This window comes from Oncorhynchus mykiss, chromosome 1 (assembly GCF_013265735.2).
Source record: "Oncorhynchus mykiss isolate Arlee chromosome 1, USDA_OmykA_1.1, whole genome shotgun sequence".
Taxonomy (NCBI): domain Eukaryota; kingdom Metazoa; phylum Chordata; class Actinopteri; order Salmoniformes; family Salmonidae; genus Oncorhynchus; species Oncorhynchus mykiss.
The window spans coordinates 41,442,040-41,464,534 of NC_048565.1; the positions used below are offsets into that span (position 1 = coordinate 41,442,040).

Here is a 22,495-nt window from a genome sequence, read left to right on the forward strand (position 1 = left end):
TTGTGAGTTCTTGCTGTGAGATGTTACCCCACTCTTCCACCAAGGCACCTGCAAGTTCCTGGACATTTCTGGGGGGAATGTCCCTAGCCCTCAACCCTCCGATCCAACAGGTCCCAGACATGCTCAATGGGATTGAGATCCGGGCTCTTCGCTGGCCGTGGCAGAACACTGACATTCCTGTCTTGCAGGAAATCACGCACAGAACGAGCAGTATGGCTGGTGGCATTGTCATGCTGGAGGGTCATGTCAGGATGAGCCTGCAGGAAGGGTATCACATGAGGGAGGAGGATGTCTTCCCTGTAACGCACAGAGTTGAGAATACCTGCCATGACAAGCTCAGTCCGATGATGCTGTAACACACCGCCCCAGACCATGACGGACCCTCCACCTCCAAATCGATCCCGCTCCAGAGTACAGGCCTCGGTGTAACGCTCATTCCTTCGACGATAAACACGAATCTGACCATCACTCCTGGTGAGACAAAACCACGACTCGTCAGTGAAGAGCACTTTTTGCCAGTCCTGTCTGGTCCAGCGACGGTGGGTTTGTGCTCATAGGCAACGTTGTTGCCGGTGATGTCTGGTGAGGACCTGCCTTACAACAGGCCTAAAAGCCCTCAGTCCAGCCTCTCTCAGCCTATTGTGGACAGTTGTAGCACTGATGGAGGGATTGTGCGTTTCTGGTTTAACTCTGATTTTTACGAATCATCTTTGAAAGACAGGGTCCTGAAAAAGGGACGTTTCTTTTTTTGCTGCATGGCAAAAATGTTTAAATACGAGAAATTAGCTGTAAAACTTTCCGGAATTTTTCAAACCTATCCTCTCAGCCTCATTGCAAAATGTGTAGAATAGCATGAAATTGGCTTTGAAACAGCAACATTTTCTCTCTTCCCTATGGAAATATGTGTAAAATAGAACATTTAGATACACATTTTACCATAGGCTAAAGAAAATGTTATATCATTGTAGGAAGTCACACCCCCAAAAAATCCCTAGCTCAAACTTTGCAGGGGCCCAGCAAAGCTGTGTTACACCACTATTACTTTAGATTCATTCTATTTTGCATTTACTTTGTACTATTGAACTTAAGTTGTAAAGTAAGTATGCTTGTGCGAGCCGGAGCCAGGCTCCTATTTCTGTAGCGTGAGGCAGCATGATGTACATGTACAGGACGCTAGTCTATTGCAGGGCCTTACCCCCAATTTATCTCAATGCTGAGTGCCAAGCAGTCACAACAGGTCACATTTTTGGTATGACCATGGCCAGGTATCGAACTCACAACCTTCCAATGTCAGGGTTGACACTAACCACAATGCCACTGAGTTGGTCATTGAACTTAAGACAACCAATATTTGCATGCCATAAGCAAACCATTACACTAAAATAAATCTTACTTTGAGCCAGTGTTCATTTTTTTTAACCTTTTACTACAGATACATAAAGAACAGTCAATTTGTCAGTCTTCACACACAAATAACAATTGGGTTACAAGAAAACAAAATCATGCTATATCAAATTATTACTGTACAAATTGTGAGTTGAATCACTCACACACACATACTTACATACAGAAAGGGTTATATACTTCCCTTAAAACATTTACAAAGGGTAATAAGAAGGAAATGTGTTTATAAAATGTATTATGCACTTCTGCTGCCTTTAAATGCTCCTCAGAACCTTTGATTTCTGAATATCCAACAGCACTTGAAGGCGGCATTATACCCTATAGAATAACTAGGGGCATTTGACCTGACAATTCCAGGTTGGGTAATCGTGTTATCAGCTTGAGGCTGATGCCATTCCCAAAGGCTAAGACTGTATATCATACTGCACATAGGATGCCCTCAGGCTCAAACACAGCCACCACCCAGTGTTCTTTCAGCAAATATAACTTGTGCATCCATGTTCTTTGTATTAATTATAGTGATGCCAACCTTTCTATTCAAGACAGTTTGGTGGTGTGCATGTTAAAGAGAGTCATCTTGTGAGACAGCATTACCTCCCTCTAGTAACACTGGGGACAGTGTCACTGTGGACTTGTGATTTGAGCTGTGGGTTTGAGATTCTCCACAGAGACAGAAGGTCACAGACCATTAGTTCTCTGGGCATCATGTGGTCGGATGTTCCATTTAGCCAGCTGACTTCACAGAAAGCTGGCAGAGTTTGTGGAATGATTGCAGCCTTCTCTCCTCCTCCATTCCTGCTGCTGCTCACATAACTGAGGTAGATGTGCTCCTGTAGAGTTGACAGAGTCAGGGAAGGAGAACGCAACGTTGAGGCGCTGGTCAATTCTGCTGGAGAGCAGAGTGGCTGGAGTCCCCTCTTTCTTCTCCTCTTCAGGCACTAGTTGCTGGTCTGCCTCCGGGCCTTGTTGCTACAGCCCGGTGTGAGGTCCTCATTGCGACGCTTCACAACGACCTGTCCTCTGCCTGAATCAAAATCAATGATAATATACATTTTTAGATCATATACAGTTGAAGCCAGAAGTTTACATACACTTAGGTTGGAGTCATTAAAACTCGTTTTTCAACCGCTCCACAAATGTCTTGTTAACAAACTATAGTTTTGGCAAGTTGGTTAGGACATCTACTTTGGGCATGACAAGTCATTTTTCCAACAATTGTTTACAGACAGATTATTTTACTGTATCACAATTCCAGTGGGTCAGAAGTTTACATTCACCAAGTTCACTGTGCCTTCAAACAGCTTGGAAAATTGCAGGAAATGCCATGGCTTTAGAAGCTTCTGATAGGCTAATTGACATCATTTGAGTCAATTGAAGGTGTACCTGTGGATGTATTTCAAGGCCTACCTTCAAACTCAGTGCCTCTTTGCTTGACATCATGTTAAAATCTGAAGAAATCAGCCAAGAACCCCAGAAAAAAATGTGGACCTCCACAAGTCTGGTTCATCCTTGGGAGCAATTTCCAAACGCCTGAAGGTACCACGTTCATCTGTACAAACAATAGTACGCAAGTATAAACACCATGGGACAACGCAGCTGTCATACCGCTCAGGAAGGAGACACATTCTGTCTCCTAGAGATAAACGTACTTTGGTGCGAAAAGTGCAAATCAATCCCAGAACAACAGCAAAGGACCTTGTGAACATTCTGGAGGAAACAGGTACAAAAGTATCTATATCCACAGTAAAACGAGTCCTATATTGACATAACCTGAAAGGCCGCTCAGCAAGGAAGAAGCCACTGCTCCAAAACCTCCATAAAAAAGCCAGAGTACGGTTTGCAACGGCACATGGGGACAAAGATCGTACTTTTTGGAGAAATGTCCTCTGGTCTGATGAAACAAAAATAGAACTGTTTGGCCATAATGACCATCGTTATGTTTGGAGGAAAAGGGGGAGGCTTGCAAGCCGAAGAACACCATCCCAACCATGAAGCATGGGGTGGCTGCATCATGTTATGGGGATGCTTTGCTGCAGGAGGGACTGTTGCACTTCACAAAATAGATGGCATCAAGAGGATGGAATATTATGTGGATATATTGAAGCAACATCTCAAGACATCAGTCAGGAAGTTAAAGCTTGGTCCCAAATGGGTCTTCCAAATGGACAATGACCTCAAGCATACTTCCAAAGTTGTGGCAAAATGGCTTAAGGACAACAAAGTCAAGGTATTGGAATGGCCATCATCACAAAGCCCTGGCCTCAATCCCATATAAAACTTGTGGGCAGAACTGAAAAAGCATGTGCAAGCAAGGAGGCCTACAAACCTGACTCAGTTACACCAGCTCTGTCAGGAGGAATGTGCCAAAATTCACCCAACTTATTGTGGGAAGCCTGTGGACGGCTACCCGAAACATTTGACCCAAGTTAAACAATTTAAAGGCAATGCAACCAAATACTAATTGAGGTTGTAAACTCTGACACACTGGGAATGTGATGAAATAACAGCTGAAATAAATCACTACCATTATTCTGACATTTCACATTCTTAAAATAAAGTGGTGATCCTAACTGACCTAAAACAGAGACTTAAACTGAGTTTAAATGTATTTGGCTAAGGTATATGTAAACTTCTGACTTCAACTGTAATCTGATTATTTCCCTATGAAATTGGTTATGGAAAAATGCAAACATTTCTGGTACGCATCTGCTTTGACTAATACTTTCAATTTCTGATCGGTATTACTATTCTGATCTACCCTTTGTTCAATCAGGGAGGTCAATTAAAAGCCTATTCCAATCTGCAACCACTTATCATCCTTAGTAACATCAAGCCTGACAAGTACTATCACATGACACACTTTTCCCACCCATGCCACAGCCCACATCAGAGATGGATGAAGTCACAGTCAATCTCAGTGTAGATAAGATTAAGGTTAACACTGATCTTTGGAAAAATCCCAGTTTCTCTGTTGCAGTCAAGGAAGGCACTAAGGAGGATTGCTACCTGCTTGAGCGGCTCCCTCATTCTGGATTTCTTCAGGGGAGGGCCCTGGCATTGGACCCGTCATGACCCCTGCACCGTGTCCACTGTCATTAGGATTGGCATGCACTGTCGCGAGCAGCCCTGTGAAATGGAGACAGAGTTGGACAGTCAGTCTCTACCACACCACAGCCCCATAGACAATCATTGATAATGGTAACAATACAGGTATAAAAGAAAATAAAGTCACTGTATTCACAATCAATTTCAAAGTAGGAGTGCTGATCCCCCCCATTTTATTCATTATATTTAAAAGTCAAAACTTCTACTCCGTGACACTTTGTGAATAGCTTATCATGGAAATTGTTAGTGTCTGAAAATAGCTGATTTGCAGCGGACTTCAAAGCGATTAGCTGTACATTAAGCAGGTCATGCGCTCTGTGCTCACCCAGGCCGCGGTAGCAGGAGAGCTGTTGGTAGATCTGCTTCATCCTCTCCACGTTGAGGCGGCTGGCCTCGGCGTGGTGCACCATGGGTTTGGGGTAGTGCACACCGATCACACACTTGGCCGCCTTCTGCACGCTCTCGGGTGCGTTCCAGGGGTCGTAGATGTACTTGGCCGGGAAGCCCTTCAGTATGGGAAGATAGCGCCTGGAAAAAACAAATGGAGAAAAGACAGTTTTAAAAAAAGGACCACGGAGACTTCTGAAATGAACAATAATGAAACAAATTTCCCATGACAATCTCATTAAGACTCTGTGTCATGTACTGTCATGTTGTGTCTTGTCTCTGTCCTTTCCCTTCACCCTGTCTCCCTCTGCTGGTCGTTGTTAGGTTACCTTTTCTCCCCCGCTTTCCCCCAGCTGTTCCTTGTCTCCTCTAACTACCCATTCACCCCGTTTCCCACCTGTTCCCTTTTTCCCTCTGATTAGGTCCCTATATCTCTCTCTGTTTCTGTTCCTGTCCTTGTCGGATTCTTGTTTGTTGTGTTTCATGCCTGAGCCAGACTATCGTTATGTTTGCTGTAACCTTGTCCTGTCCTGTCGGAATCTGCCGGTCTATCTGAGCCTACCTATGTTTGGTTATTAAAGAAGCTCTGTTTAAGTTAGTTCGCTTTTGGGTCCTCATTCACTCACCATAACAGAAGAATCCGACCAAGAATGGACCCAGCGACTTCGGATCCTCTCCACTCAGCCGTCGGGATCCAGGGAGCGGTGCTAGGCAGACACGAGCAGGAAGTGTCTGCTGCTCGACATGCCGTTGAGACCCTGGCCACCCAAGTCTCCAACCTCACAGAACAGGTTCACCATCTCCGCCTCGATCCACCGGCCACTTCCAGGGCTTTCGAATCTCCGGAGCCCAGAATCAATAACCCGCCGTGTTACTCTGGGGAGCCCACTGAATGCCGCTCGTTCCTCACCCAGTGTGATATTGTGTTTTCTCTCCAGCCCAACACTTACTCCAGGAGCACTGCTCGTGTCGCCTACGTCATATCTCTCCTTATTGGACGGGCTCGTGAGTGGGGCACGGCAATCTGGGAGGCAAGGGCTGAGTGTACTAACCAGTATCAAGACTTTAAGGAGGAGATGATACGGGTTTTTGATCGATCTGTTTTTGGGGAGGAGGCTTCCAGGGCCCTGTCTTCCCTATGTCAAGGCAATCGATCCATAACAGACTACTCTATTGAGTTTCGCACTCTTGCTGTCTCCAGTGGCTGGAACGAGCCGGCCTTGCTCGCTCGTCTTCTGGAGGGTTTCCGCGCAGAGGTAAAGGATGAGATTCTCTCCCGGGAGGTTCCTTCCAGCGTGGATTCCTTGATTGAACTCGCTATTCGCATTGAGCGACGGGTTGATCTTCGTCACCGAGCTCGTGGAAAGGAGCTCGCGCTCTCCGTCGCCTCCCTCTCCGCATCACTACCATCTTCCTCTGCCGGCTCGGGTGCTGAGCCCATGCAGCTGGGAGGTATCCGCATCTCGACTAAGGAGAGGGAACGGAGAATCACCAACCGCCTCTGTCTCTATTGCGGTTCCGCTGGTCATTTTGTCACTTCATGTCCAGTAAAAGGCCAGGGCTCGTCAGTAAGCGGAGGGCTACTGGTGAGCGCTACTACTCCTGTCTCTCCTTCAAGATCCTGCACTACCTTGTCGGTCCATCTACGCTGGACCGGTTCGTCAGTTTCCTGCAGTGCCTTAATAGACTCTGGGGCGGAGGGCTGTTTTATGGACGAGACCTGGGCTCGGGAACATGACATTCCTCTCAGACAGTTAAAGGAGCCCACGGCCTTGTTCGCCCTGGATGGTAGTCCTCTCCCCAGGATTCAGCGTGAGACGCTACCTTTAACCCTCACTGTTTCTGGTAATCATAGTGAAACCATTTCTTTTTTAATTTTTCGTTCACCTTTTACACCTGTTGTTTTGGGCCATCCCTGGCTAGTTTGTCATAATCCTTCCATTAATTGGTCTAGTAATTCTATCCTCTCCTGGAACGTCTCTTGTCATGTGAAATGTTTAATGTCTGCTATCCCTCCTGTTTCCTCTGTCTCTTCTTCACAGGAGGAGCCTGGTGATTTGACAGGGGTGCCGGAGGAATATCACGATCTGCGCACGGTGTTCAGTCGGTCCAGGGCCACCTCTCTTCCTCCACACCGGTCGTATGATTGTAGTATTGATCTCCTTCCGGGAACCACCCCCCCCCGGGGTAGACTATACTCTCTGTCGGCTCCCGAACGTAAGGCTCTCGAAGATTATTTGTCTGTAGCTCTTGACGCCGGTACCATAGTCCCCTCCTCCTCTCCCGCCGGAGCGGGGTTTTTTTTTGTCAAGAAGAAGGACGGGTCTCTGCGCCCCTGCATAGATTATCGAGGGCTGAATGACATAACAGTGAAGAATCGTTATCCGCTTCCTCTTATGTCTTCAGCCTTCGAGATCCTGCAGGGAGCCAGGTTTTTCACTAAGTTGGACCTTCGTAACGCTTACCATCTCGTGCGCATCAGGGAGGGGGACGAGTGGAAGACGGCGTTTAACACTCCGTTAGGGCACTTTGAATACCGGGTTCTTCCTTTCGGCCTCGCTAACGCTCCAGCTGTCTTTCAGGCATTAGTCAATGATGTCCTGAGAGACATGCTGAACATCTTTGTTTTCGTTTACCTTGACGATATCCTGATTTTTTCACCGTCACTCCAGATTCATGTTCAGCACGTTCGACGTGTCCTCCAGCGCCTTTTAGAGAATTGTCTTTTTGTGAAGGCTGAGAAGTGCACTTTTCATGCCTCCTCCGTCACATTTCTCGGTTCTGTTATTTCCGCTGAAGGCATTAAGATGGATCCCGCTAAGGTCCAAGCTGTCATTGATTGGCCCGTCCCTAAGTCACGCGTCGAGCTGCAGCGCTTTCTCGGCTTCGCGAACTTCTATCGTCGTTTCATCCGTAATTTCGGTCAGGTGGCAGCTCCTCTCACAGCCCTTACTTCTGTCAAGACGTGCTTTAAGTGGTCCGTTTCCGCCCAGGGAGCTTTTGATCTCCTCAAGAATCGTTTTACATCCGCTCCTATCCTTGTTACACCTGACGTCTCTAGACAGTTCGTTGTCGAGGTTGACGCGTCAGAGGTGGGCGTGGGAGCCATCCTTTCTCAGCGCTCCCTCTCTGACGACAAGGTCCACCCATGCGCGTATTTTTCTCATCGCCTGTCGCCGTCGGAACGTAACTATGATGTGGGTAACCGCGAACTGCTCGCCATCCGGTTAGCCCTAGGCGAATGGCGACAGTGGTTGGAGGGGGCGACCGTTCCTTTTGTCGTTTGGACTGACCATAGGAACCTTGAGTACATCCGTTCTGCCAAACGACTTAATGCGCGTCAGGCGCGTTGGGCGCTGTTTTTCGCTCGTTTCGAGTTCGTGATTTCTTATCGTCCGGGCTCTAAGAACACCAAGCCTGATGCTTTGTCTCGTCTCTTCAGTTCTTCAGTAGCCTCCACTGACCCCGAGGGGATTCTCCCTGAGGGGCGTGTTGTCGGGTTGACTGTCTGGGGAATTGAGAGGCAGGTAAAACAAGCGCTCACTCACACTCCGTCGCCGCGCGCTTGTCCTAGGAACCTTCTTTTCGTTCCCGTTCCTACTCGTCTGGCCGTTCTTCAGTGGGCTCACTCTGCCAAGTTAGCCGGCCACCCTGGCGTTCGGGGTACGCTTGCTTCCATTCGCCAGCGTTTTTGGTGGCCCACCCGGGAGCATGACACGCGTCGTTTCGTGGCTGCTTGTTCGGTCTGCGCGCAGACTAAGTCCGGTAACTCTCCTCCTGCCGGCCGTCTCAGGCCGCTTCCTATTCCCTCTCGACCGTGGTCTCACATCGCCTTAGAGTTTGTCACCGGACTGCCTTCGTCAGCGGGGAAGACTGTTATTCTTACGGTTGTCGATAGGTTCTCTAAGGCGGCTCATTTCATTCCCCTTGCTAAGCTTCCTTCTGCTAAAGAGACGGCACAAATCATCATCGAGAACGTTTTCAGAATTCATGGCCTTCCGTCAGACGTCGTTTCGGACAGAGGTCCGCAATTCACGTCTCAATTTTGGAGGGAGTTTTGCCGTTTGATTGGGGCTTCCGTCAGTCTCTCTTCCGGCTTTCACCCCCAGTCTAACGGTCAAGCAGAACGGGCCAATCAGACTATTGGTCGCATCTTACGCAGTCTTTCTTTTCGTAACCCTGCGTCTTGGTCAGAACAGCTCCCCTGGGCAGAATACGCCCACAACTCGCTTCCTTCGTCTGCGACCGGGCTATCTCCTTTTCAGAGTAGCCTCGGGTACCAGCCTCCGCTGTTCTCATCTCAGTTCGCCGAGTCCAGCGTCCCCTCCGCTCAGGCTTTTGTCCAACGTTGCGAGCGCACCTGGAAGAGGGTCAGGTCTGCACTTTGCCGTTATAGGACGCAGACTGTGAGGGCTGCTAATAAGCGTAGAACTAAGAGTCCTAGATATTGTCGCGGTCAGAGAGTTTGGCTCTCCACTCAGAACCTTCCCCTTAAGACGGCTTCTCGCAAGTTGACCACGCGGTTCATTGGTCCGTTCCGTATTTCTCGGGTCATTAATCCTGTCGCAGTTCGACTTCTTCTTCCGCGATACCTTCGTCGCGTCCACCCGGTCTTCCATGTCTCCTGCATCAAGCCCGTCCTTCGCGCCCCCGCTCGTCTTCCCCCCCCCCCCCCCCATCCTTGTCGAGGGCGCACCCATCTACAGGGTCCGTAGAATTTTGGACATGCGTCCTCGGGGCCGTGGTCACCAGTACCTCGTAGATTGGGAGGGGTACGGTCCTGAGGAGAGGAGTTGGGTTCCCTCTCGGGACGTGCTGGACCGTGCGCTGATCGAGGATTTCCTCCGTTGCCGCCAGGTTTCCTCCTCGAGTGCGCCAGGAGGCGCTCGGTGAGTGGGGGGGTACTGTCATGTACTGTCATGTTGTGTCTTGTCTCTGTCCTTTCCCTTCCCCCTGTCTCCCTCTGCTGGTCGTTGTTAGGTTACCTTTTCTCCCCCGCTTTCCCCCAGCTGTTCCTTGTCTCCTCTAACTACCCATTCACCCCGTTTCCCACCTGTTCCCTTTTTCCCTCTGATTAGGTCCCTATATCTCTCTCTGTTTCTGTTCCTGTCCTTGTCGGATTCTTGTTTGTTGTGTTTCATGCCTGAGCCAGACTATCGTCATGTTTGCTGTAACCTTGTCCTGTCCTGTCGGAATCTGCCGGTCTATCTGAGCCTACCTATGTTTGGTTATTAAAGAAGCTCTGTTTAAGTTAGTTCGCTTTTGGGTCCTCATTCACTCACCATAACACTATGGAGTGTATAATGAGACATTGTAGTCTAGCAGGTCGTATAAAAAAAATGTTCTCATGGTTTTCTGCATGTTCTACATGCCTTGTCACAGGCATGGTGAAATAAAACACTAAGGTCTAGTACAGTGTACCACACTGGTTAAAATTAGCAGTGGACAACTAAGTGCAGGGAAGATCTTACCGTATGTAGTCTCCGTTGGGGTCTGTCCTCCTGCCGAAGCCCACGGGGCAGTAACAGTGGAAGAACTGCTGGAAGAAGGAGCTGCAGGAGAGCCACATCCAGCTGCCTGCGTTCACACTCCAGTCTGCATCCAGCAGCAGCTCCTCAAATACCTGACAGGTACAGAAACACACACGCTGAGATACAAACAGAACGATAAACAGTCATACATACATCAGATTTCCCCCTGTCATCTCCTCTCTCCCCCTGCCCCAGTATCTACCTTCATGCCCTCCTCCCAGCTGATCCACAGGTCTCCCCGGGTCAGGAAGCAGGCCACGGCGTGTCTGGCCAGGTGGTGGATCCAGCCCTCCTGCCTCAGCTGGGTCATGATGGCGTCGATCCAGGGAAACCCTGTCCTCCCCTCGGCCCACTTGGCCAGCGCCTCTGGGTTGCGGTCCCAGGGAATCTGCACGCACACAGGGTTGCCCTCCATCTTGTCGAAGCAGGGGTTGTTGGTGGCCGTGGTGTAGAAGAACTCGCGCCACAACAGCTGGCCATAAAGTGAGAGGGGCGGAGAGCTGTTTTTCTTCACCTTCCTGTAGAGGTCAGTGAGTTTGAAGTAGAAGAGGCGACAGGAGAGGCAGCCGAAGCGGAGGTAGGGGCTGAGGCCCGTGGGGCTGGCCAGCAGGGAGTTGGCGTTCATCCGGGGACGCTCAAAGTTGGCCACCCACGCCTGCAACATAGAGGGTTAGGGTTTGAGTCAGGACCCCAGTGGAACCCGTCTATCTCACAGGCACATGACACACTAAGTTCTAAAACAGTCACATTTTCAGGAAGAAAACTGATTCCAACACAGGTACTGTATGTGTCCACCACACTGGTTCAGTAGTGGTGGGATATAAAGAAGGGACTCCTTCCCACCTTTCTCTCCAGGTGCCTCTCCAGGCGAGTGAGGGCCTCCGTCTCTCCCCCCGGCCATACTGCTGTAGCCAGGCCTTCTGTCTCAAAGCCAAGCTCCTCCAAGGACGGCACGCCAAACTTGTCGTCGTGGTCGTCACTGATGGGCGTGGCACACTTCCGCATGATCTCAGCGGTGATGGTCTCGGCGGGCATCTCCACGGCATCCATGTGACTTATGAGCACCTGGAAACGCTTGTAGGTGAGAGGGGACTGGCCTCCGTTCAGCTCGATGATCCTACAGAGACGCATGGACAGAGATAGCGGAATTTAGTGCATCACATAAATTAAACTATAATGTTAGTGTTATGAATATGTTGCTAATACATCATGTTTGCGTATTTGCGCAACTTGATGACTTAATAACAACAAGGTAATAACATTCTCATTGCTTTGACATGGGTTGTGTTCTCACGGACTACAGTAGCTAGATCTCCTTGACGGTGTGTGTGTACGTGTATCTGTAAGATTCACTCACTTGTCTAGGTCGTAGAGCGTGTGGGAGACTTTGACCGTGACTTCCACCCCGGCCTCGCTGGCCAGCTTTTGGATGGCGGCATCACGCTCCTTGCCGAAGGGCTCAGAGTCGTACTCGTAAGACAGCCGGCTAATCTGCCATTCCTGGGAAGTTGAGAGAGAGACAAGGTCAGTCACGCCACAGTCAGACGCCAGGGAACCTTTACTTTGGTAAAGATCAAGAACACGTAGGAAGTGCATAGAAAATACCATGGAATTCAAATAGTACTAATGTTCACATACAAGTGAAGACTGAATACAGGCACCTCAAGGACTTTCAGACCATGAGAAACAAGATTGAACTCTTTGGCCTGAATGCCAAGCGTCACATCTGGAAGAAACCAGGCACCACCTGGCCAATACAATCCCATCCCATGCATCGCTGATGTTTTTCAGTGGCAGGGACTGGGAGACTAGTCAGGATCAAGGGAAGTCAGGATCAACAGAGCAAAGTACAGAGATCCTTGATGAAAACCTGCTCCAGAGTGCTCAGGACTGGGGTGGAAGATCACCTTTTTTATTTATTTATATTTTTATTTAACTAGGCAAGTCAGTTAAGAACAAATTCTTATTTTCAATGATGGCTGTTAACTGCCTGTTTAGGGGCAGAACGACAGATTTGTACTTTGTCAGCTCGGGGATTTGAACTTGCAACCTTTCGGTTACTAGTCCAACACTTTAACCACTAGGCTACCTTGCCGCCCCAACAGGACAATGACCGTAAGCAAACAACCAAGACAACATGGGACTGGCTTAGGGACTAGTCTCTGAATGTCCTTGAGTGGTCCAGCCAGAGCCCAGACTTGAACCCGATCGAACATCTCTGGAGAGACCTGAAAATAGCTGTGCAGTGATGCTCCCCATCCAACCTGACAGAGCTTGAGAGGATCTGCAGAGAAGAATGGGAGAAACTCCCCAAATACAGGTGTGCCATGCTTATAGCATCATACCCAAGACTTGAGGCTGTAGTCGCTGCCAAAGGTGCTTCAACAAAGTACTGAGTAAAGGGTCTGAATACTTATGTAAATTTGATATTTCAGTTCTCTTTTTTTCTTATTTTTTGCAAAAATGTATAAAGACCTGTTTTTGCTTTGTCATTATGGGGTATTGTGTGTAGATTGATGAGGGGGGAAAACTATTTAATCAATTTTAAAATAAGGCTGTAACGTAACAAAATTCGGAAAAAGTCAAGGGGTCTGAACACTTTCCGAAGGCACTGTATATCAAGACATTTGAGACGATATGACACAGTGGAAGTATAGTACAGTAACTGACTAGTTTAATCCCACGAGACTGTATTTCTATGGGGCATACTGTACTTTTATGAGGCATACGTGTACAGTACACAGTGGCTGTGCAGTACTGTAAGTGTGATGGGTTAACTCTGATACGGTAGTGTGATGGTTTACTACTACAGTACAAGTGTGACATTGTTAATTGTACCTTGAACAGCCTGGGGAAGACATCAGTAGGCTGGCCCCGGATGACAAACAGACGGGAGTGGAGCTTGCGGAGGCTGGCGTCTAGGTCCTCCAGACACTGGAGTAAGAACCTGGAATCAAACAGAGAAGATGATCAATGATCTGATCATATAATCAGAGAGGAAATAGGCTACAGGTGTAACAAGGCCTCCTGCTCAGGATTCACAAAAAACCTGTCGCCTATTTTTATTATGTTTTATGGTATTTAGTTTAGTCGTTATCCCAAGGTCACATGATGGATGTTCCAGCTCTCATTAGGCACGAGTGAACATCCATCATCCATACATCCATCATGTGATCCGTGGCTCAAATACATGTGGTAAGTAGAGTTGCACCATATCAAAGGTCATTGCAACAAAGCCTTTGAAGTGAATGTAAAGTGGTGATTGAATCAAAAAGAAGGCTAGTGGAAAGGAATTGCAATCATGGGAATGTCAGCTGCTTCTCTCAGTGCAGAGAGCTTTATGCAGGGAGATTCTATTGTCCTTCACCACCAGATTATAAAAGCACTCTAAATTGTACATAGGCCAAATCCTCTGCCTATCATTTAAAACACCTAGTGGAAACATTGAGTGGAAGATCTGTCTGACTGAATGGAACATACTACGCTATGAGTAAGTCATGTAGAACAATAAGGTCTCTGTACCATCCCAGCCTTGAGGTATTTACATGACAACAGGAGGGCGCTCTCGGCTCACAGCAAAGTCCACAGTTTAACAAAACGATAGACGGCTCCATCAACTGGCAAAGCATGGCTAGTGGAACTACAAGCCCTCATTAGAATGTGGAGATGTTAAACTGTAATTCCTCACATTTCTGAGTAAACGAACACGAACACAAAGCCTGTATCAACATTACAGAACATCTCTGGCTAACACGAACAGTCATTCTCTGCCGAGGTAGTGGGTACACTAGCATAAGTGACAAGCCTGGGCCAATGGGGAAGGACTGCTTGATTGATCCTCTACAAACAGCCCTACCTTAGACCTTCTCATTCTGCTGTCATATGATCCTCAAACTACATGGGAAGTGTTGACCACAAAATAATATTGACTCCTGCTGAAGCAAGCATAACATGAGTCATCATTGTATCATGTAGCCAATAAATTACTCCTTTAACTAGGCCTAATTTGTTATGACAACTTGGATATCAACCAAGTCAAGAGAGGGCGACTGTCTGAACGTTGTGTTCTGTGTTGGGTGACTGGACTGTCCCTTTAAGGAGGCATCAATTCATCCAGACCCTTATCTGAGAATGGTGTCCTCGTTTTGTGTTGCGGTCCTCCATTCACACAGTGAATGCTGTACTTGGAACTCGAATGAAACAGGTTTGGTAGAGCGTTTATCACAAGCAGCAGGGTTTACAATATGATCTCTGAAAAGGTAATATAACCTATTATGCAACATATGACGACTAGCGGCCCTGCAAGCAATGTCATCATCATGCATACACTTAAACAGCAGGGTAATGCACGGTGACCACAAAGTGAACATTGCTGGGTATGCTAAATCCCATCTGAGACTCACCTGGAGCAGACTACACACACTGGGAACTTTATATTGACTAGGCCTAAATATATTCTAGCAGGCTGGTGCTGGTCCCAGAGGAGAAGTGTTCTTTCTTATAGCTAGGACAGCCTATGCCATTCTGTTCTGGCTGGTAAAGCTACAAGCTGCTTACCTATTGCAGATTCAGTCTTCCCAGCCTGGTGCAGGTCTACAATTTTGTTTCTGGTGTCCTTTGACAGCTCTTTGGTCTTGGCCATAGTGGAGTGTGTAGTGTGACTGTTTGAGGTTGTGGACAGGTGTCTTTTATACTGATAACTAGTTCAAACGGGTGCCATTAATACAGGTAACGAGTGGAGGACAGAGGACCCTCTTAAAGAAGAAGTTACAGGTCTGTGAGAGCCAGAAATCTTGCTCGTTTGTAGGTGAGCAAATACTTATTTTCCAATTTGCAAATAAATGCATTAAAAATCCTACAATGTGATTCTCTGGATTTTTTTCTCTCATTTTGTCTGTCATAGTTGAAGTGTACCTATGATGAAAATTACAGGCCTCGCTCATCTTTTTAAGTGGGAGAGCTTGCACAATTGGTGGCTGACTAAATAGTTGTTTTGCCCCACTGTATGTGAGCTGCCTGGCTCAATCACCGGCTAATAGGGCAGCTACTATAAGAGAAGTCTAGATCTCAGGAGGAAGTGGGGTTGAGCAGTGGGTAGAATGTAGGTCAAAGCTGCGAGGACTGGAGAGGAGAATGTCATAACCACCCCAATGACACAGTGCCCCATTTCCAATGCCTGCCCGCACTCAACCAGGATGGGGAGGGGGACTTACATAATCCTTACTGCTATGCATGTTCTTAAACCCTGCTGAAATGTAGGCCTACTCTCCCGGTGGTAATAGAAACTCCTGAGAATACCCTGCGTACAGGGATGTTTTCGACATGGGCAATGCAGTCAGGTCATTCTCCCCTTCTCCTGCTCTAAAACAGGAGGTTATGCCTTACATGAACATTCTTATACGTGGCCAAACTAAAGCAGCATAGTATGTGGGCTAAATCCAAGGTAAACCAGTAATCAACAGTCCTTGGTGCCCTGGAATGCCCTTGTTTCCTGTGTGGCACACAGATGTAATTGTAATGCAATAATTGACAGTCGATATTTACTATAACTGTGTGCATAAGTGTGGTGCTAGGAAAGCCCTACTTTCCTGCCTAAGCGGTACACCACACCCACACACTAATGTCATTCATAACCACCTACAGCACTGGGATTCCTCCTTCTGGTGTTATGATAACCACATCTGGGTTTTCCTTAACCTATTGACCAAATGTGCATAAGTGGCGTCTGGCATGCCCACAAGATCATAATCTATCGAAAAGGAAACCATGATGGATCCATCAGAGCCCCTAGACAAATTCACAAACGTGGCAATGCAAAAAGCAGGGACCTGTGTGACCTACATCTGCGGTAAACACATCGGTGTTGGGTGAGTGCAATAGGAGCCACTCAATTAAAACACGTCCTCTAAAACTGGGGTTCCCAACCGCTTTCTATGGGAAACTGCTCACTCCCCTCATTGGTGGAGAGAATTTTGCAAGCTTAAAGCTTATTTCCTGCAATTCTATAAATGTTGTCATGGGGTGCAAATAAAATGTTGCAGTTAAACAAAAATACTAAATTAAATTAAAAAAAACATTAGCTGACATGGGCTAGTTGATCTGGACATTTCTGACAAGTTGTAAATATCTCTCTAAGGTCTGCAATGACTAACATGACAAGAGGAACTGATGATGCACTACCCAATTTAGAAATTGCACCTTGTGCATTCTACTAATAGGACCCCTACCTCCACCTGCTGATGCCCACGTTGGAGGACCCTGCAAACCAGGGGTCTAGGATGTAAACATAGCGAAGGGTGTCCGCTCCCCGGATCGACTCCTTTAGAGAGGGGTTGTCGTGGAGCCGCAGTCCCTTCCTGAACCAGTGGATCGTGTTGCCGACCATTTCACCTGCTGTCTATTCTAGTTATGTCCACGACTCGAGTCGTTGGTTATAGCGCTGATGTCGAAACAAAACGCGTAGGAGCTAAAACAATAGCCCTTGCATGCCCAAACTAAGTTTCGGTTCTGTCGCCTAGATGGTTTTATAATGTAATGTTATACTATTTAAAAAATATATATATTAACCTGTTATAAACGATGTTCGACCTGATGGCTAGCCTAGCAGCTCGAAAAATGTATAATTGCGTTGTCGTATCTTGCTATTTTCCAGATACGGAAAAAGAGCTAGTGAACAAAAGTACAGTAGGTAGAGCGTTTTGATGAGAAATGAAACTGTCTTCCAGTATCACTTGAATGTATTTCCATATTCTAAGAAAATGTTCCCTATTGAAATGAACTTTCTTTGACGACGGCTCCACCCAAAGAGGTACGCGGATAAGAATGAACTAATCTGATTGGTCAATGTCACCAGTTATGTAACGTTTGCTCGCTCACGTTTCGGTAGTGTGCTTACTCCTATCTTGTGTTTTTCCACAGGCATCATTTATACACGGTAAATATCCACACAACACACTATTTGATGTTTAATAAGTTATTTACAGATTACTTTAAACACCATAGTCTGAATATCGATCTTATTTTGGATGTTGTTGACAAAAATGTGTGCCGCCTGCCCGCGTCATGATTATTTACGCAGGACCCGGATGAACACATGTACTAGAAAAAATTATTATACAAGTGTATCTGTAGGCCTAGTGGGCAACCCATCACCATCACACGTCTAAGCATGTGATGAATGTCAAATACTATATGTCATGAGACTATGTACCACTATGTATTTACGTTAAAATGCCATCATTTCAAAATGGATTCAAACCAAATAACTATTCTTGCCTAGATATTATGCATGCCTACCAATGCAGAATTTCAGATGTGATCAGATTTCAATCAAAAACGTATCAGCAAAGATCATAAGGTAGCCTAAACACCTTAAAAGAAGCAACCAACTGTCACACAGTATTGCATTAGTAGGCCCTACACTTGAATTACATTGTCCTGAAGCATGAGGTGTGAAAACATCATGTGGATGATGATTGTGTGAAACAATTACAAACTGTAGGAGTTTTTATTCATGAGACAGGGGATGGGTGGGTAGTTGGATGAGGAAACATGCAGTTTGCATAGCTAGACACTAGATTGTAATATGCAATAACCATTTTTAGTAGCATACATTACGCTGCGTATAGTATAGTTGATAATCATTTGATGAAGGAAAAGTTCAATGACAACATGACTGTGTGAACTTTGAATATGTAAAATAATAAGGGAATTTCTTTATAGTAGCCTAAGTCTTACTAGTCTGGAAATGTATGGTGAGACTAGATCTTTGACATAATGATAGAGGTTTGCAAACTGAGCACCAGGGTTCAGTGTTGCTCCAGGGATAAGCAGCACACAACTTCATCACAAAATGTACCAACAATACTCTCCTCAATCAAGTTAAAATCAAATCAATGTAATTTGTCACATACACAGTTTACAGCAGGTGGGAAAGGTGCAGTGAAATGCTTATGTGCTAGATCTTCAACACTGCAGTACATCAGTCAATAATAACAATAAAAAGAGTCAAGTAAAAAATAACAAGTAATAGAAGCGGTAGTATGCATTGTAATAATAGACTGTATAGAAATATAAAGTGGGTAGTAGTGTCTTGGTCACGCTGTAGAATAAATAGTATATAATAGAACATCAGGGTTGACTGTTGTGTGTGTGTGTGTGTGTGTGTGTGTGTGTGTGTGTGTGTGTGTGTGTGTGTGTGTGTGTGTGTTCAATCCCACAGATGTCAACAGTGCCCCATATCAGGACCAATTAAAGTTAGATGAGAAATAGTCTATGTTCCAATTATGTCTCTTTCCTCCCAAAATGTGCACTTGTTTACTTACCCTCGCTGATTTGAAAGGAAATGACTGGTATAAGAAATATGGTGGAACATTTGCCTGGCTACGCTTTCACATCGCTACGGCCAAGTGACGCTTCTCCACGATAAGTCTGGATTTGCCTCCCTCCCCGACGATTTTTAGAATGCAAAGACATTCTGCCCGTTCTTATTGGTCCCAGAAACCTAATAGCATCAAAGACAGTACAGTATGAAGATAGGCTAAAACTGCTTCTCCAATAGAAATCCCCGATCACACTTGTAGGTGATGTCATGGCGACGTTGGCTAGCTAAGGTCATGGGTAGAAACACATCATCGTGTCTAACGGTCGCCTCACGTCGAACTGCGCATGTGCAGGCCATCAAATCAAATGCTCTCCTTTGATATAAAGTTATTTTTTACAAAAAATTAAAATGTGTCAGTTTGTCACTCATGAGGTTGGAGTAATAACAACTTCAACTACTTAAGACATTGCCTGGAGTCTAGGTTGTGCCTTTAAATTTGGAAAAAATGAACAAATAAGGAAACATTTTTCACTTCTCTCATTGACTTCTCAAACCCCGGGCTGGTCTGTTTGGTTTCGCAAGCGTTCCTGGAATTCTCACAATCGTGGGCCTCTTGGTTTAGAAACTCTGTGATGATGTTGTCAACTTTGACACTTTGATTGGTTAGATTTGTTAGAGATGATCCAATCGCTGATTAATTTGTTTTGTACAACGCCCCTCATTTTGAAGTCGCACAAATGACTTCTAGGATGGCAGTTTCAGACTGAATGTATGTAGCAATCGATAGAGCAGCAGAGTTAAATTCAGGGTGAGTCATCGGACAAGTGGAACATCCCACTAGCCCATGCATCAACCAATCCAATGCTTTTACATTTGTGGGAATTTAGACTTCAGGAGATAGGTGATATTAAGATGCGCCCAAAGCTATCTATGGCATAGGGCTATCAATCAGCTCAGGGACATTTTCTGTTGTTACACATGTTGACATTCATAATATATTATGTACAGTGTAACCAACCTCTCTCGGTCTCTCTCTTTCTCCCTCTCTCATACATGCAGTTTGTGTGTGCCTGTAAAATTATAATTTTCAGCCTGTCTAAGGCTCTATCCACACACATGCGCGTGCGCATACACACACGCACACACACACACACACAGTCAATCAAATGCTGCATCTTTAGCATTTGATGCAGTATAACGTGCGACCTTGACAAAGAATGCAGATGTCTTCCTATCAATGAGCTCTAGCTATCTCCATGTAAGGGACGCAGACCACAGAGAGGGGATACATTATGCATGTCATCCATTATTAATAGTCTTGAGTCATGTTACCATCATTACTGGCAGAAAAAAATGTGTAAGGGACTTTACTATCCATAGCATGACACATTTGCTGCACTATGTGGATAACCACATTATCCAGTTTATCCAGTCCATTAGAATCAGACCATTAGCAATGATGTTTGACATGTTCAAATTACAGAAAATAAAATAACTGTGGTGTTCCTCTGCCCAGGCTTTGCTGATGCATGCCAGATTTTACAACGCTTGGAAAGGTATTTAGGTATAAAATACCCACATCATATATTATAGCAATCTGTCAGTCAATGACACAATCGATGAAGTAGCGCGCAACCATTGGTTAATGCAGGGGAACTCGACCATAGCTTACCTTATGAAGTTATATTTTCCAATATAAGCTAACAATTAAATAAAGAATATTACATTAAAAATAATTCTATAGGTATTTAATATTCACTTCTCCTATGGGCTGTACATTGAACTGAGTAGCCTAATCTAAATTAATAGATGGAGGCGGTCCTAATTCAAAAACTCAGTTTTCCCGAGAGGTTATTGGCCGTTTAAAGCGCTCTATTCTCCATAGCCCCGCCTCCATCTATCAGGCTCTTACTGCGTAAAATACAGACCACTGTAGCTGCACGATGTGCTACGATGCAACGACTTTGAAGTTTTAGTTTGGACTGGGGAATAGCAAGTTGATGTTTTTTCAATTGAAGGCAACAGGATAAAGGTTTAATCTTCAGAATACATTGCACTAGGGCTTTAATTGCATTCATTTAATTTTATTAGGCGACGTTTTGTGCCATTAATTCCAAAGCCCTCTTTACAGTATGAGGTGCAGTTATGGCAAGGAGTAGTAATAAGTCAGTTACGAGGACCCTGGAGGATTTGACGCTTGATTCGGGTTATGGTGGAGCAGCGGACTCCTTCAGGTCTTCCAGTGCTTCACTGTGCTGTTCCGAGGCACATATACCGTATGCGCATGGGGCGAATTTCTGGCATTTAACCGACTCCATGCACAGTCGCCACAACAGCCTAGACACTGTCAACACCGTCCTGGTCGAAGACGCCGAGAACCTGGAGTGCTTCGGTCAGTGCGCTAAACTACCCGAGCTAGAGGACGTGCCATGGAGCCTCGGGGAAGTAGAGAGCGCACTAAACAAGGACGAAGAGTTGAGACTGGGGGTCGTGTCACAGGAGATCCTGGCTAGGCTCTCGGTCCTCATCAGCCGTGCGCTCGTGAGGGTCGCGAAGGAAGCGCAGCGCCTGAGTTTGCGCTATGCCAAATGCACCAAATATGAGATTCAAAGTGCAGTTAAGGTTGTCATGTCTTGGTCTGTCTCTGTGAACTGCATCACAGCGGCACTCAGTGCATTGTCCATGTACAACATGAGCACTGAGGACAAGTTCAGCCGCGGAAAGTCGCTCCGGTGCGGACTAATTTTTAACGTGGGGAAGTTCTTCAGGTGGATGGTGGACAGCCGGGTTGCGGTGAGGATCCACGAGCACGCGGCCATCTACCTGACAGGGTGCATGGAGAGTCTTTTCCGAGAGGTGTACGCGCGGGCACTGCGCAGCGCACTCGTGGAAAAAGATAACGGGATCCCTAAGTTCACAGTCGAGTCCCTCGAACAGGCCATCAACAACGACTCGGAGTTATGGGGGTTCCTGCAGCAATATCAACACCTCATTTGTGGGAAGAATGCGAGTGGTAAGTTGTGTACCTATTAATTAAGTTCTGTGACGCATCAACCTTGCGCGTAATTTTAACGTATTATTTGTTATTGTGCCAAAAACAGTGAAGTGATATCACCGGCTGTAATATAGTCATTATCAAGTTAGCAGTTCACTCTCGCATACAACATTTGCGTTGGACAGGGGTGGAGGGATAACATGACCTCACATATGAATTATGTATTTGTTCCCGTGTCTGTCTGACGTGTCAGGATCATCCTGGGTAACCTCATTGTTGAGTAACTGTATTCAAATGTTCTATGCTGACGTACAAGCATAGAGGGGCCCCAACAGACACTGACGTTACATGCTTTCGCAATGGCTGTTTCTCAACAACAACAACAAAAAAATCTAATTTCAACATAAGCTCTTGCCTTCAGACTTCTCAATTGGTCTTCCATGCTGCAATATATTTCATCAGTTGTAATCTAATGTAATAATAACCTAATGTAATAACAGGCTTTATTACATCTGTGATATATGCATTCAAAGTGCTTCTGTGGCTCCATACTTCAACAAGGTTATGTAATACAGAGCCCCAGGGCAAGTGTTATCATGGGTTATTCTGAGTGATGTGAATGGGACTGAGTTGAAGACAGAGGAGAGGACCCTACTGATGCTGTTTTAAAGAGAGCTAAGGGGTAGGAGAAAGAGCACAGTTCAAATGGCTCCATGTACTGCCAATGGTCCTTAGCACATCATCACACCC

At 46.1% G+C, this 22,495-nt stretch overlaps 2 protein-coding genes across 3 annotated transcripts in view; one reads left to right on the plus strand and one right to left on the minus strand.

Moving 5' to 3' along the window:
• Nucleotides 1-1,408: 1,408 nt before the first annotated feature.
• On the minus strand, nucleotides 1,409-17,229 carry cry1b (cryptochrome circadian regulator 1b). The gene is made up of 9 exons (XM_021601333.2): nucleotides 16,655-17,229; nucleotides 13,266-13,374; nucleotides 11,785-11,927; nucleotides 11,271-11,544; nucleotides 10,630-11,082; nucleotides 10,368-10,519; nucleotides 4,835-5,037; nucleotides 4,411-4,530; nucleotides 1,409-2,428 (listed from the first exon to the last, which is right to left on the minus strand). Exons 1-9 carry the CDS (start codon nucleotides 16,810-16,812, stop codon nucleotides 2,343-2,345), a joined length of 1,698 nt encoding a protein of 565 aa, XP_021457008.2. The 5' UTR covers nucleotides 16,813-17,229; the 3' UTR covers nucleotides 1,409-2,342.
• Nucleotides 17,230-20,676: 3,447 nt separating this feature from the next.
• btbd11b (BTB (POZ) domain containing 11b) overlaps nucleotides 20,677-22,495 on the plus strand; it is a 131,761-nt gene continuing 129,942 nt past the window's right edge. For both annotated transcript variants that reach the window (XM_036977555.1, XM_036977566.1), the window contains exon 1: nucleotides 20,677-21,763. In XM_036977555.1, coding sequence (XP_036833450.1) covers nucleotides 20,896-21,763 — 868 coding nt within the window. In that variant the 5' untranslated portion in view covers nucleotides 20,677-20,895. The remainder of the gene's footprint in view (nucleotides 21,764-22,495) is intronic.

Coding starts and splice junctions, on each gene's coding strand:
- cry1b (XM_021601333.2), bottom strand. CDS start 16,812: ATGGTCGGCAACACGATCCACTGGTTCAGGAAGGGACTGCGGCTCCAC. Junction 13,375..16,654: donor GTGGGCATCAGCAGGTGGAG/GTAGGGGTCCTA, acceptor GTTTGATTCCAG/GTTCTTACTCCAGTGTCTGG. Junction 2,429..4,410: donor TGAGGGAGCCGCTCAAGCAG/GTAGCAATCCTC, acceptor ATTTTGATTCAG/GCAGAGGACAGGTCGTTGTG.